This window comes from Trematomus bernacchii, unplaced genomic scaffold (genome assembly GCF_902827165.1).
Source record: "Trematomus bernacchii unplaced genomic scaffold, fTreBer1.1, whole genome shotgun sequence".
Taxonomy (NCBI): Eukaryota; Metazoa; Chordata; class Actinopteri; order Perciformes; family Nototheniidae; genus Trematomus; species Trematomus bernacchii.
This window is the reverse complement of record NW_022988050.1, coordinates 16,671,596-16,686,147: the sequence shown is the minus strand read 5'-3', so window position 1 is coordinate 16,686,147 and position 14,552 is coordinate 16,671,596. Positions and strand designations below refer to the sequence as shown.

Here is a 14,552-nt window from a genome sequence, read left to right as displayed (position 1 = left end):
CACTCTCACTCACACACACACACACACGCACGCACACACACACGCACACGCACACACGCACACACACACACACACACACACACACACACACACACACACACACACACACACACACACACACACATACACATACACATACACATACACATACACACACACACACTCTATAGTCCAGGTAAAGCTGATTAATCAGCACTAAGGCTAGGTAATATTGCCAAAATCTACTATCCTGATACAGGTCATTTCATATCTGGATAACAATGTGTATCACAATACCGCATGGTTTTAGGTTATTCAATAAATAAAAGGTCCATATGAAATCAACACATGCTAAAACGTCTTTGTCTCTACTCCTGTGTGAATGAAATACAAAATAAACATGTTTTTTCTTTTAATTAAGAATTTTAGAGCAAAATTAACAAAGCAATTTAGTGACATTATACAGAAGAACAAATCAAGCCATACAATGACCATTTTTACTTGTATGAACACAAGTTCAGAATACTAGTTGTTCTCAGAATAGATCCATGGCTGAAGGGGTTCAGGCCCTGATAGGGAGGACCTTTTGATGCTCTCTTTAGAACAGAGATATTCGAACTGGGAGAAACACATCCCCAGGGGGGCGCAGCAGAGTTCAGAGGGGGGCACAAAGGCAGCAACATGAGATAAATGCTGCACTAAATGTTTAAATATTAAACGGATGCCTATAGGGCCTTGGTGCGTTTTGAAAGGGTTGCATGCTGAGACAGTATGCTGATTATCTCTGGATGTTGGTGCAATCCAAACGAATTGAAATGAATATAAGGCACAGATTATTTAATAACTCTTAAATTACATATTTTCTCTTAGTGCCCTGAAACATGGCTGCCGCTGTGTGGAGCTGGACTGCTGGGATGGAGATAAAGGAGAGCCAGTCATCTACCATGGACACACTCTCACCTCCAAAGTGCCCTTTGTCGAGGTCATTCAGACCATCAATGACTATGCTTTCAAAGTGAGTACTTTATTGGAATGAATTTACTATCAAGGTACAAAATATACAGGCCTCAAGTTATTAGACTTGTTCAAACAGAGATATCAGGTACAGATGAGCAGTGGTCGAATTTTGAGGTACTAGTACTTTACTTGAATATTTCCATTTTCTGTTACTTTGTACTTCTACTCCACTACAATTCAGAGGTAAATATTGTACTTTTACTCCACTACTTTTATTTAATACCTTTAGTTTCTTCGCAGGTATGGATTAATGATAAAGAAAAAAGTATATATAATCAACACTTAAAGTGGACCTATCATGCTATATTTGAATAATATAGTGTAGGACCATACCTATATAAGGCATATTTATACTTTTTTTTTCTTCAAAAATACCAAACAGATCATGCATTTTAGCCATGCCTCATTTTGCTCAATTTGACATTTTTTAGCTCTGTATTTGCAAGGGCAGATTCAGTGAGAACAGCACCATCTACTGGCCTGGCATATGTACTACAGCGTATCCAGCGCTTTCGAACGGCAATGGCCGTGGCTGTCTCCTCCTGATTGGTAGAGTTGGCCCAATAGCCGTAGCGCCACTGTCCTGACGTCAGGACAGTGTTCAAATCTGGATCAGTTTTTATCAGATCCGTTGCAGCCCCTTTTTTAGAGATTTGGGTATGGAGGAAAATAGAGAGGGTTGTGTTTTCTGACACTTTGTGAGTTCCCTGGAACACCGGGGACACATATTCATGTATAAAAGACGTACAAAAGTGCATTTTGCATGATAGGTCCCCTTTAAATAAGACTTTGGTTACAACTTGATTAACCTGTTAAGCCCGAGAGACCCCGGTACCGGGGCACTGCCGCAACATCTTGCAGGAAACAGTGTCTGAGGGCATGTTCATTTAATAAACTATGAATGTTTTATATCCATGTAACGGGAAGAAACTCATCTAACTGATCATTTTTTTTTTTTTCAAAATAAAACCCACAATGCTAACGCTGATCCTCTGAATTAGCAACGAGCGAAAAATGCTAACAGATTACTGCACCGAAATTCACTCACAAAACCTTATTATTTATCTTTTCTGCACATCCATGACATCGTTTCACATCGTGAGGTGACAGAGAATCGAAGGGTACCCTCATTATCACTCAATTATACGAAATTGCGACGTTATAAACAAACATCAAAACATGTGGCGCTAGGTAGCTAAAAATGCTAACATGGTTACCTTGTCTCTGTAGTCTGCTCAAAAGTGGTCTTCAATGGCATTAAAACGATAAAAACGCTGCTGAAGTTAATCCATAGGTTAATCCAATGTGTCTGTGTCACTTTGAAATGATTTCTGATAATCCATGACCAATAAGACTGCTTTTCCGTTTCTAGATGTCAGAGCGAGAGATAGCTTTACTCTCATGCAAAACTATATGCGCAAAGCCCCCACCTTTTTGTTTTACAACGTGTGTGTGTGGGGGAATCCCCCTTCGATTCTATTGGCTCTAACGGTCAGAAAGAGGTGTCAACCATCAAAATCGACAAAGGGGGGCCAGAGATATGGAGAAAAAAAACATTTCCACCCAAATCACCTCAGAGGTGGAGTTTTTTTGGCTAAACCTCTCTAAAAAGGTCAAATGTCACTTGTTTTGCATCAATCTTGATACAGGGTACTTATTATATGTTGTACTTTGGATTCCTAAAGCTTTTAGTCTACCTTACCATCATCCAAGGGTAGTTTTCACTATAAGTAAAAAAGAATTTTTGGACGGACACTATCATTTACAGTTTTTTACTATGTAAAATCTGAATTTTCTTTAAAATAAAAAATATCTATATTGTTCTGACTATTCTACATCCAACTCACAGGTTTATCATTACTTTGAGAAAAAAGATTATTAATTTAACCCTTTTAGAAGGGAAGATATGGTCATTTGTTCTGGGAATGTCATTTTCGAGCCTGAGACCTGAAAAACAGGCTCAGGGCTTAACAGGTTAAGTTCACAAGCTACCAGCAGTAAATAAAGTAATCACAGCTGTGATAATCATATATATATATATACACATCAATAATTATAGTCAAAACATAAACTATATATATTATTCTGAAATAGACCAATCTGCACAATGACTACTTTTACTTTTGGTATTGTACTTGTACTTGAGTAACATTTTGAATACAGGACTTTTACTTAAACAGAGTAAAAGTCCTGTGCATTCCTCCACTATGGTACTTTTAGTACTTCTTCCTCCTCTGCAGATGAATATAAAAAGGTTCCAAAATTAGTTTAATTATGTTCATATAGTTCTAAAAACAAAACAGTATAGGGGTTAGGTGTATATTAACAATTTTGCTGACTGTCCTTTAGATATTTTTCCTCCCCTGTCCTCCTAAATGGAAAACGTTCCCCCCTGATGTGTCCCACCCTCCCTCTCTCTCTCAGGCGTCCCCCTACCCTCTGATCCTCTCCCTGGAGAACCACTGCTCCGTGGAGCAGCAGGCGGTGATGGCCCGACACCTGAGAACCATCCTGGGGGACAAACTGCTCACCAAGCCCCCCGATGGTTTGGACCCTCACAAGATGCCTTCTCCAGAGGCAAGGACACGATAATCTTTATTAGCAACACTACATTATAATAAAATGAAAAGTGTCCTTGTAAGAGACAAAGAATATAAATACATGCACTGGACACTGGAAGGTTTTTAGCTTCTAAAAATAGTCAGATTAAAACACCATGAAATTATTCAATGATTTCTCCGTAAAGATATTTAGCGTGTTGCTGATGTTGTGTTCAGTTTGTGAGTCTCTGTGTGTGTCATCATAGCACAGTGTGGACATGTAGACACCAACTCTAGCAGGAATTATGCTGGTGTTTATATTTCTGTCTGTCTGTCCACAGATGTTTTACAATGAGATAGCATCGCAACCAGTGTTGGAAGAAGTACTCAGATCCTTCACTAAAGTAAAAGTACAAATACTATGGTTTTAAATTCTCCATTACAAGTAAAAGTACAGAAGTATTATCAACTAAAGTACTTGTTACGCAGAATAGATTTATTCACAGTATTATATTATTATGGTTATTATATTATCCTGTTTTTATACATATAATAGCATTTTAGTATTGTCGTTGGTCAATGTGGACGAAATATAGATACACTGTAGATTACTATTACAGTACTGCAATATACCTATCATCATGTATGTGTTATAATGTGTACAAAGTAACTAGTAATGGTGAATGTTAAAATAAATGTAGTGGGATGAAAAGTACAGTATTCATCTCTGAATTGTAGTGGAGTAGAATATAAAGTAGCATTACATAGAATTACTCATGTAAAGTACAAATATGTCGAAAAAGTACAATCCTTAGTTACTTTCCATCACTGATTGCAACCAATGATGATGCAGACCATAGTGAGTTTGTCAGTTGGAGCGTGGCTGTTACTTTTCAGTGGAATGTGATGTGGTTAAAAATAGCCAGTGAGCGGCTCTCAGACAGATTCCTGTGCTGGACCTCACTCTGACTCTCTTTAATAACCAAACTCTCTGACTCTGTCCTGGGAGCGACTGTTAGGATTAACAAACTGTTGGATCTGGAGGCATCTGCCTCTCTGCGTCCCATTTAAACTACATTTCAGAATCATAACGTGTAGATTAGTGCGCTCCTCATGCTCTGTGCTTCAGTAATCACACACCCTTGAGCCACTTCATGTGTGTGTCTGTCCCTACACTCCTGTGATATATCGTTTGCTCTGAGGATGTTACACTGTGTTTTCTTGTTATCTAACCACTGTCATACAGTTACCTTGCTATGTATATAACTAGCACTCATGATACAAGTGGCTGGGAAGCTAATGACAATCTAGCAAAGAGTGTGGGCTGCCAGGCGGATTATGTAAATGTGTAGTAGGTGAGGACACAGGGAAATCCATAATAATGCAGACAGGAAACTAGGAACCAAACCGAGCGAACAACGACAACGAATTGACAGAGAACACTAGGGAAGACAGGCCTAAATACACACACGACAAATCACCAAAACAGCAGGTGAACACAACCGGGCACAGGCGGGAAAATCACAGGAAGTAAAACATGACCAGACACAAGAAGAGAAGGCATTTCAAAATAAAACAGGAAACCCTAAGACACAAAATCAGGACAATTACAAGTTCAAAAAGTTGTCAATGTATATTGTTTGTAATGTGTTGGTTGTGTGTGTAGGATCTTAAGGGTAAAATCCTGGTGAAGGGGAAGAAGGAGCAGGTGGTGGGGGGGTGCTCGTCCAGCTCCTCAGACCTCAGCTGCTCAGACGAGGAGGCCAAACCCAGCAGCAAGAAGGAGGAGAAGAAGGTACGTCTCCAACAGACCAGCACCCAGCTGCAGTGCTCTCACCATGTTATACTGATGTGATGAGTGTGTGTGTGTGTGTGTGTGTGTGTGTGTGTGTGTGTGTGTGTGTGTGTGTGTGTGTGTGTGTGTGTGTGTGTGTGTGTGTGTGTGTGTGTGTGTGTGTGTGTGTGTGTGTGTGTGTGTGTGTGTGTGTGTGTGTGTGTGTGTGTGTGTGTGTGTCCTCTCAGCCAGCAGTGTGTAAGCTGAGTCCTGAGCTGTCCGACCTGGTGGTGTACACCCGCAGTGTTCCCTTCAGGAGCTTCGAGCAGGCCACCAGAGGCCCAGCCACCGACATGTCCTCCTTCTCTGAGAGTGAAGCGCTGCGGCACGCAAAGGACTCAGGTATCATGTGACTTCTCTTACTGAGTAGAAGGAAAGGGAAGTAGTTTTCTTGCTGCCCATTTAAAGGTCCCATGTCATGCTTTTCTGGTTATTACCCGTCCCCTTGTGTGTTATGAAGGTTTTTATGCATGTAAACGGTCTGCAGAGTCAAAAACCTACATTTACCTAAATGTGCCTTTCTTCAGTTTATAATTGGACTAATTGGTGTTCTCTTGTCCTCCAGGGATGTACTTTGTGCGTCACAACAGCCACCAGCTCAGCAGGATTTACCCATCAGGCCAGCGCCTCCAGTCCTCCAACTACAACCCTCAGGAGATGTGGAACGCAGGCTGTCAAATTGGTGAGAGCTGATTTAATGTCCCAAGAGAAACAGAGTCAACAAGTCACACAATCTTAGTTCCTACTTTCCTCTCAAATGATTAAAAGCTTTATCGTCCTATGCACAGTAGCTACAGTGTACTTCTTGATATTGAAATCTAAAGTCCTCGGCTCCTACAACAATGCCATACAAATATATAAACAGGGTTGGGAGGGTTAATTTAAAAATGTAATCCGTTAAAATAACTAGTGACGTGACAAAAAAAAGTATAAAAATATATGTTGATAAGATAAGACATAAGAGGTTTTTTACTTACGTGTATGTAACAATGTAACCTTAGAAAAGAAGAAAACCAAGATATTTCATATACAGTAAACAAATCTGTAACAGTAATAGTTTATAAATGCTGTTTAAGCTTTATACATTAATCCAAAGCATAGACATATTTTAGTTTAATAAATCAGGTGTCCACTACTGCATTAAAAAAATAAATGTATTTAAAAAGAGGAATTAAAGTATCCTGAATATAAACCATAAAGAAAATTCCTCCAACAATTTATCTAACTATAATATATCGATCTATATTTAAAAAATTGGATACAAACTTTTTTTTGTATGCTGATGATGTAATCCGTTACTCCCAAAACCTGTATATATAAATATAAGACATAAAACAATAAAGTAAAACAGTGAAAGAGACTGTTGCAGGTGACCTCAGTCTGATGGTGTGCCGCTAACACACTGGTGTGTTCTCCAGTTGCTTTGAATTTTCAGACCCCAGGTGAGCAGATGGACTTGAATCGGGGCCGCTTCCTGCAGAACAGTCAGTGTGGGTACATGTTGAAGCCCCCCTTCATGTGCCAGCCGGACACCAAATTCAACCCGGAGAACGTTGGGGGGGGTCCAGGCCACAGACCTGTGCTGCTCACTTTCCGGGTAAGGCTGGCCAAACTGTCATTCTGTTCTGGACAGATAATGATTCTGCCTAGCATAAAACCACAATTCTTTTTATAAAGTTTCCACAAGGCATAACAAAGGTTTTACGCTACAACTTAAAGAAGTGGATAAAAAATGACAATGTAAAGCAAAGTATAAGCATTTACAAATGAGACAATAGTTTGCACTGATACAAAACACAGATAGAAAACCAAGCAATGATACAACTACTGTAATCCCCCGGCATTCACTGCCAGTAAGCCTCATACACACAAATATTCACCGTTAATGTGATTAAATGCAATGTACTGTATAAACATGATTTTTAACATGAGCCATGGAGGGAATAAGAGTGTAGTTGCATTAGTGTTTGAACTGTTGCCAGATAAGCTTTTCTTGCTCTCAGAATAATGATTCTCTAATGAAATGATGGTCTGTTTTTATTGTTTTTCAGGTCATCTCGGCTCAGCAGCTGCCTAAACCAGACTGGGACAAACCCACCTCCATCGTGGACCCTCATGTGTGGGTGGAGGTTCATGGTGTTCCCATCGACATCAACAAGAAGAAAACGCCTCATGTGGACAACAATGGTAAATGCCTACTCTATTGACCAATTAAAGGCAATAGCAACCTTTTTGGTAGAATAGATCATACATGTAATGCATAGCCAATGCTTATGCTAATTATAGACCTTGAAAACTACAACATTGATAGTTGTTTTATGTAACAAAAACACTTTTATTTAATTGATAGTGTAAAATAACATCCAGTTTGGAATGGAAATTGATTATTTAAATGATCGATTTCCCTCTTTATCGTCACACACGGGTATGTATACAGCACTGCACACACTGTGATATTTACCCTCTGCATTTAGCTCATCCTAGTATCAGGAGCAGAGGGCAGCTTTTATACACAGCACCTTGTGTGTAGTATGGTACATTTTTTGAACATTTCTGGAGATGTCAATAAAGGGGAACTCTAACTTGGAAAAAACTGAAACGCTGACTTTAATTAAATGTACTATGTCAACACATTTCGTATAACTGTATCTTGACGTTTTTTCGTTGTGGATAGGTCTGTCAGTAAGTGTTCCGGCTTGTTTCAGGTTTTAACCCCCGCTGGGACTGCACCTTCAACTTCACCGTCCACGCTCCTGACCTGGCTCTGGTCCGCTTCCTGGTGGAGGACCATGACTACACCTCCAGCAACGACTTCCTGGGACAATACACCCTGCCTTTCTCCAGTCTGCGTACAGGTGTGTGTGGGGGAGGGGAGTTTGATGGTACCAGTGCAGTATGAGTAATCACCTGCTCTCCTGACCAGCGGTGGGATGTAACATATAAAGTAAAATATTTAATTACTTGTACTTTACTTGAGTGTTTTCTCATTTGGCCACTTTATACCTTTACTCTACTACATTTTGTTGGCAAATGTTTGACTTTTTACTCCACTACATTTATTTTACAGATGAAGTTATTAATTACACTGCACATTTAGACTATAAAAACAAAATAGAAATCAACTGATACGTTATTATATTTTATTATAGGTTAAGCTAGCCAGAAGTATAAAAAATAAGGGCAACATTCAGAATCTGAATCAGAATGGGTTTTTATTACCATGTATACGAGGAATTTGCTTTGGTATAAATCAGGCATCCTCAAAGTCCGGACTCCGGTCCGGATCCGGACCAAACCACAACTGTCTCTGGACTCTGAGCAAATTATACTTTTCATATGTATTATCTGTATTATCTGTGTTATCTGCGAGACATCGCCACAACGCAACGAGTCAACATTCTCCGCTATGTCCACTGCAAACAGCGCTCTGCATGTCAGACTGTTCCACTGTCTGTGTGTGACTGTCAACGCATTGGTCCAATCACATTCAGCATCCCGTCAGCGTTTTTTCCCCCCACCAACAGTCTGCGAATCAGAGGCACAGTAGGGCGGGTCTTCGCGGAATGCGTGTGGGAAAAATGCGTGTGTTTAAAAAAAAAAAAGTCAGAGCGAGAGTTAACAGCTCATCTAGTTACATCTGTACTGTAGTAGTAGCCTAGTTTCACCTACCGGGGTGGCATGGGGTGGCAACTGCCACCCTGAAAATAGGCCTTGCCACCCCAGCTGCCACCCCAGTTGGCAGCTTTGTTTTGAAAGAAAAGTTGTGGCTCATCTGACATTTATGAGAGAAAGTCTCTAATGTCGGAGTGCAAGTGAATGCAGCACAAGACGCACGTCTTGTAACCCCTCCCCCGGCCCTGGCGCGAGCGTGGAAATATGATTGGCGGCGATTTCATTTGAACGGGACGGCGCAAAACGAGAAGCATTCGGCCCCAAGTACTGAAGGAATGAGGTATTTGCGGTCTACAATGACAGAGAAGAGACTGTCAAGTTTGGCTGTATTCAGCATTGAATCAAAACGCACTAAAGCTTTGGATCTTACTAATTTTGTGAGTTGTTTTGCTGAACAAAATAGTAATCGCCGCATTCAGCTGTAACAGACATGTCAACGTGATGCTCTGCTCACGGATGAGCATACACAACTGTTAAGATGATGACCTTACGTGTGTAAATATATATTTTTCTTTGTGGGGGTCTGCCCCCAAAAAACTGTTTTATGTCCTGAGAAAGTCAAACAAGACGGTGTGTAAAACTACACTGCCCAGCCAAAAAAAAGTAACCACTTTGATTTAACTAGGCCAGTAGGTAAGGACATTCCACTGGATAATAACTGAAGTATAAAAGAATGCATGACTGAAGTGATGGAGACCATGTTTGAAGGCAAACAAATAGGAAAGAGAAAGAGGAAATAACAGGTCAAATCAAGCAAATCCCCCTCTCAGATTCCACAGCAACCAGAAGAACATAAATACTGGCTGGTGATTTGATGAATCAGCTTTGTGATGGAATAAAAAATGCACAGTGCATTTCCTTAGCTGTGGATGAGTCCACTGACACCACTGACAATGCTCAGTTGCTGGTGTTTGTGAGTTTTTATGATGAGGCAAAGGGGGAGTTTGTTGAAGATGTGTTGGGCCTGACGAACCTCAGTGGACACACAAGGGGGCAAGACATTTATAAAGCAATAATGGGAATGCTGAATGAAAGAGGGTGCAGCTGCCTTTATTCATAACTGTGCAGCTCTCACACTGCGACTCTGAGGGATCAAGCACAGACACAATAACAATGAAAACTGCTGCATACCGATTATTTTTGTTTTTGCAACCTCGTGTTAAGAATCTTGTTACAATTGTTTAAAAGTTTGAATGACCGTAATAAACGGACTTTTGTCTTATTGAAAAAAATGTTTTGGACCTTTAAGATTTGTATTTGAGTACCCCTGGTATAAATGGTGCATACAGAGACCGAAAGAAGAAGAAGAAAACAAATGAAAAATTAAGACAATATTTACACAAAGTATAATTATGTGGGAAACTTGAGTACATTGAAATATCATAAAATTGACAATACTATATACTACTGTATATTTAAAGTGGAGAGCTGTGCTGATCTACAAAGAGGTAGCGTGGAGCAATATTAAAAAGAACAAGAGAACCAGATATTGTTGAAGTTATGAACACATTAATGCATCAATAATTATAATAAAATCATTAAAACAAATATCTGATGTTTATATGTGCCTTTCTGCATGACGAGTACTTTTACTTTTGGTACTTAAAGACTTTTACTTGTAGCTTTTCCACTTTAGTATTGCTAAGTAAATAAGCACTCCTTCCCTCCCTGCTCCTGACCTCCTCTCCTTTCTCTCTGCAGGGTATCGTCACGTCAGGCTGCGCAAAGTGGACGGCTCCAGCCTCTCGCCCTCCTCCCTCTTCGTCCATCTGAAGGTGACCCCCTGTGAGAGCAGCCCCTCCAAAGCATCAGCCAAGAGACCCTAACCTGGTCTCTGCCATGGAGCGGCATGAAGCAGGAAGCCTGGACCCATCTACCAGGACCCAGACCAAAGAAACGTTGAGGTCCTGACTCTTTTAAACTCACGAAAAAAGAGAATTGTGTCTCTTCAAACCCCTTTTCAATGACAACCGTCTGGGAGGAGGAGTCTAATCTGCTGCCTCCTCACCAAAGTTTGGTACTAGATTTTGTCCCTACATACGACTCCGAGCTAACCTCAAACTTGTTAAGTCTCGTGCTTTCTGAAGGAACAACTTATTTTTAACTTCTTGTATCTTATTTAAGTATTTTTTAAATCAAAATAGTCTAGAAATGCCTGCTGTTAGTGACTCAAGAATGACTGAATTATGAAGTCATTTTCTACAAACAGTCCTCGGCTGTGACATGTAGCATGTGTTATATTCAATGCACCTGTGGAATCCAGGTTATAATCTGCTGTCTACAGGCACTACAGTAACCTGTTCACTGTAAATCTGTATACATTCATCAAGAAGACCGCATCCTAATACAGCTGATACTGGGTTCCAATGTGAAAACGTACCCTATACTGTATGGCAAAATATTTACTGAATCAGGGTCATTTGTTTGAAGATGTTACTGTAGATCTCCATGATGAATAACAGTTCCTGCCTGTCTGACACGTGCTGTACAAATGAAGTTTTAATCCCATCCCAGTACTTTTATAATGTTGTGTTAAAGGGAAAACATATTTTTACGGCATAACTTTTTTGTGAAATGTTTGATTCACAGTGACTGTATTTTAGCTCCACACAATCTACATCTGTTGTTATCAGTGAATGACCAAACTATATTATTAAGTAGAATATAGAGTTGTTATATTATAGAATCTGCTCGGTTATGCAATAGCGAAATTATGATGTGCACTAGATAGTGCGTTAGATGATATATATATGTAGATGCTTCATAGTTGCAAGAGTTGTCTTTGTTTACTCTGTGTTTAGATGAGCACTGTGCAGGGGGGGGGGGGGGGGGGGATCATGCCCACTGTGACATGAGACTTTATTAATGAAAGAGTTTGAACAGATGATAACACCATGTTAGACATCTGTCAACTCATCGACTATGGAGACAGAGTTGTATACAGTGCTGTTTTTATTAAGGAGGGGTGTTTTGTAGGATTTGGTTTTAGAACATTCATATTTTGTTTACACATGAAAACAAACAACTATGAACATTTCATATTAAGATAATCTCACAGATCATTTAATGAACTGATTGACTTTTTATCAGGACAGGGAGCTAGCCTAATTAAAACATTCTCCAAGCATGTGTGAAATGCATGCTCTACATGGGGGAAATAATCAAAATATCTTTGTCATCATGAGAAGAATACAAAAAAATAGTTTTGTCAGATGAATCATACCTACTGAGACATATTGACAGGACATTGTCTTGTGGAAATGGGCTCAAATGTGACGTTTTAGAGCCATTGCCAATTGCTAACACATTTTAGATAACATTTCTCCCTGTGTCCAACAATATTGCAATTACTCACTTGAATCAGGAGCTGACTTTTTCTAAATAAATGTATTGTTAAGACCATTTTTAACTGTAGCAATGAAAACAAAAACTGTAACTGTACAATTCAAAGTATTGACTTTGTTGTTATTTTATTTATTGGATTTTGAAGTATTATTGTTTGCTTTTGTCATGTACCAGCTGTAAATGAACCTGATGTTATTTATCGATACAGGTAATATATTCACAATGATAGAATAGAAATGTAATTCTGGAAATGTTTGAACAAAATGAAGAACCTCACAATGCCACACAGTGTTAGAGTGACTGAGGTCCAGCTCTCCACCAAACTGACTTTTTTTTACAGGGAAAAAATAAAAGAAGTATAAGTTATATTGCTCCTGCTTGTATTTTTCAGTCAAGTGTATAAATGTGTGTGGGATTGGGTAAATGTTGTGTAGAAGGGAAGGAAGTCAATTTACCCATGTTCCATTTATATTAGTATTTTACTCTCAGATCTTTGGGATGTTTTTGATATTTCTTTTGAAAAATTCACATGTACATAACAGCATTGCTTACAGGTATTACACAATAAACTCATAAGATCCGGACAATACAAATGTGAGAAATAAACTAATCAGAAAAAGACGAGACATTTAAATACAAAAATAAAGTAAACAAAAACTAAAATGAAATAAATATACCTACGTTTTTTATTTTCAATTGTACTAAACACTTTTGTTGCACAGTTATTTTGCATTAACTACAGGGCTTTCATAAATTAAATAAATTCATTATAAAAACGTAGTTTTCAGATTTAGAAAACGTAGATTTGTGTATATAACATTTACATAGAATAATAATCTAGTTTAAGAAACTATAATCTTTGCGTTGCAACAGCGGCCACCAGGGGGGGCCACACTCCATGTGATTCTACATGTTGATAAAATGACAGTAAATTAAAAATGTATTGTCATATATAATTTCTACTACACTACATCTCAGAGAAAAATATTTCATTTTTTACTGCACTACATTTGTCTGATAGCTAATTACTTTTTCAGATTATACTTTTTAATCTGTCCAGAGAAAATATTTTAGAGAAATTTGTCATTTTAATGGAGGTAAAAGTGCTTTTTCTCAGGTCTTCTTCAATGGTTTTTGTTTGTCCTTTGTGCATGCTTTGATACATTATTTGTTCATGTATTAAAGCATGGGAAAATGTAGATCACTTAGATGAAATACCAAACCGAAGAAGTAATTTAACTGTTTGGATATGGAATGACTGTAAATGCTACTCCATGTCTGAGTAACCATGATCATTTTCTGTTCTGTTCCACATGTGCTGCTGTCTCTACTGTCACTAACTCTGCATAGACTAAACCTCCATCCTATTCATTGTGCCACAGCATTCCACTATAGTTCTTCGAATCTTTATTCTTCCCCTTATTATTATTTCAGCCAATACTTTGGCTCTCCATAACTTCAGCTTACTTTCAGCTACAGAAACCATTCAAATATTAAACTATTCAGGAATCGATGGGAAACCTTCAACTTTTAAAAAATATTTTATACTTTTTGAAATATTCAGCTTTTTAAACTCTTTTTTTAACATGGAAGGAGCCTTCAAATCCTCTTTTCCTACACCTTGCGCCAAATGCTACTCCTTCCACATACTTTCAGGTAGACACTTAATTCCAACTTTAAAATGATCATAAAACTTGTTCTTCAGATTTTTGATATCTTTTACACTTTTTGAGATATTTAACTTAGTTTGGAGCTTGGTAGAGAGGCCTTTTTCAGATTTTAACATTAGTGTGAATGGAGCAGCTTGTTAAGTCTAGAGTGCTTTGATCTCAAAACAGAGTGCAGGAGTGCTTGAAATTCTCCCCCAAATTTTTTTTTAAACTTGCCATAATTCCCAAACCCTACACTCCTCAGACATTTATGTTCATGAAAAACGTAGGAAAACCTCTCATTGGTTGGAAAATTAAAAAAAATTCAGAAAAAATATTAAACAAAATGCCTCTTGAGGGCATGGAGAGACAAAAAGTCCGACCCCTGCTTTAGACAAACTGCTCCCATCTCCACATTTTACACACAAAACCAAAAAAACAAACATATATCAGTTCATTGGGGTTCCCTGATGCTCACGGTCTGGTAATTTTTTGATAGGAGCCATAGTTTTTGAA

The 14,552-nt window shown here is 38.7% G+C and overlaps 1 protein-coding gene across 1 annotated transcript in view; it reads left to right on the top strand.

Annotated features, from left to right (window-relative positions):
* Window positions 1-11,843, top strand: part of LOC117473330 (1-phosphatidylinositol 4,5-bisphosphate phosphodiesterase delta-3-A-like) — a 33,280-nt gene extending 21,437 nt beyond the window's left edge. Inside the window, exons 8-16 of the mRNA XM_034118876.1 lie at window positions 850-994; window positions 3,421-3,573; window positions 5,203-5,331; window positions 5,559-5,712; window positions 5,936-6,052; window positions 6,789-6,967; window positions 7,422-7,557; window positions 8,076-8,225; window positions 10,744-11,843. Coding sequence (XP_033974767.1) covers window positions 850-994; window positions 3,421-3,573; window positions 5,203-5,331; window positions 5,559-5,712; window positions 5,936-6,052; window positions 6,789-6,967; window positions 7,422-7,557; window positions 8,076-8,225; window positions 10,744-10,868 — 1,288 coding nt within the window. The 3' untranslated portion in view covers window positions 10,869-11,843. The remainder of the gene's footprint in view (window positions 1-849; window positions 995-3,420; window positions 3,574-5,202; window positions 5,332-5,558; window positions 5,713-5,935; window positions 6,053-6,788; window positions 6,968-7,421; window positions 7,558-8,075; window positions 8,226-10,743) is intronic.
* Window positions 11,844-14,552: the final 2,709 nt, after the last annotated feature.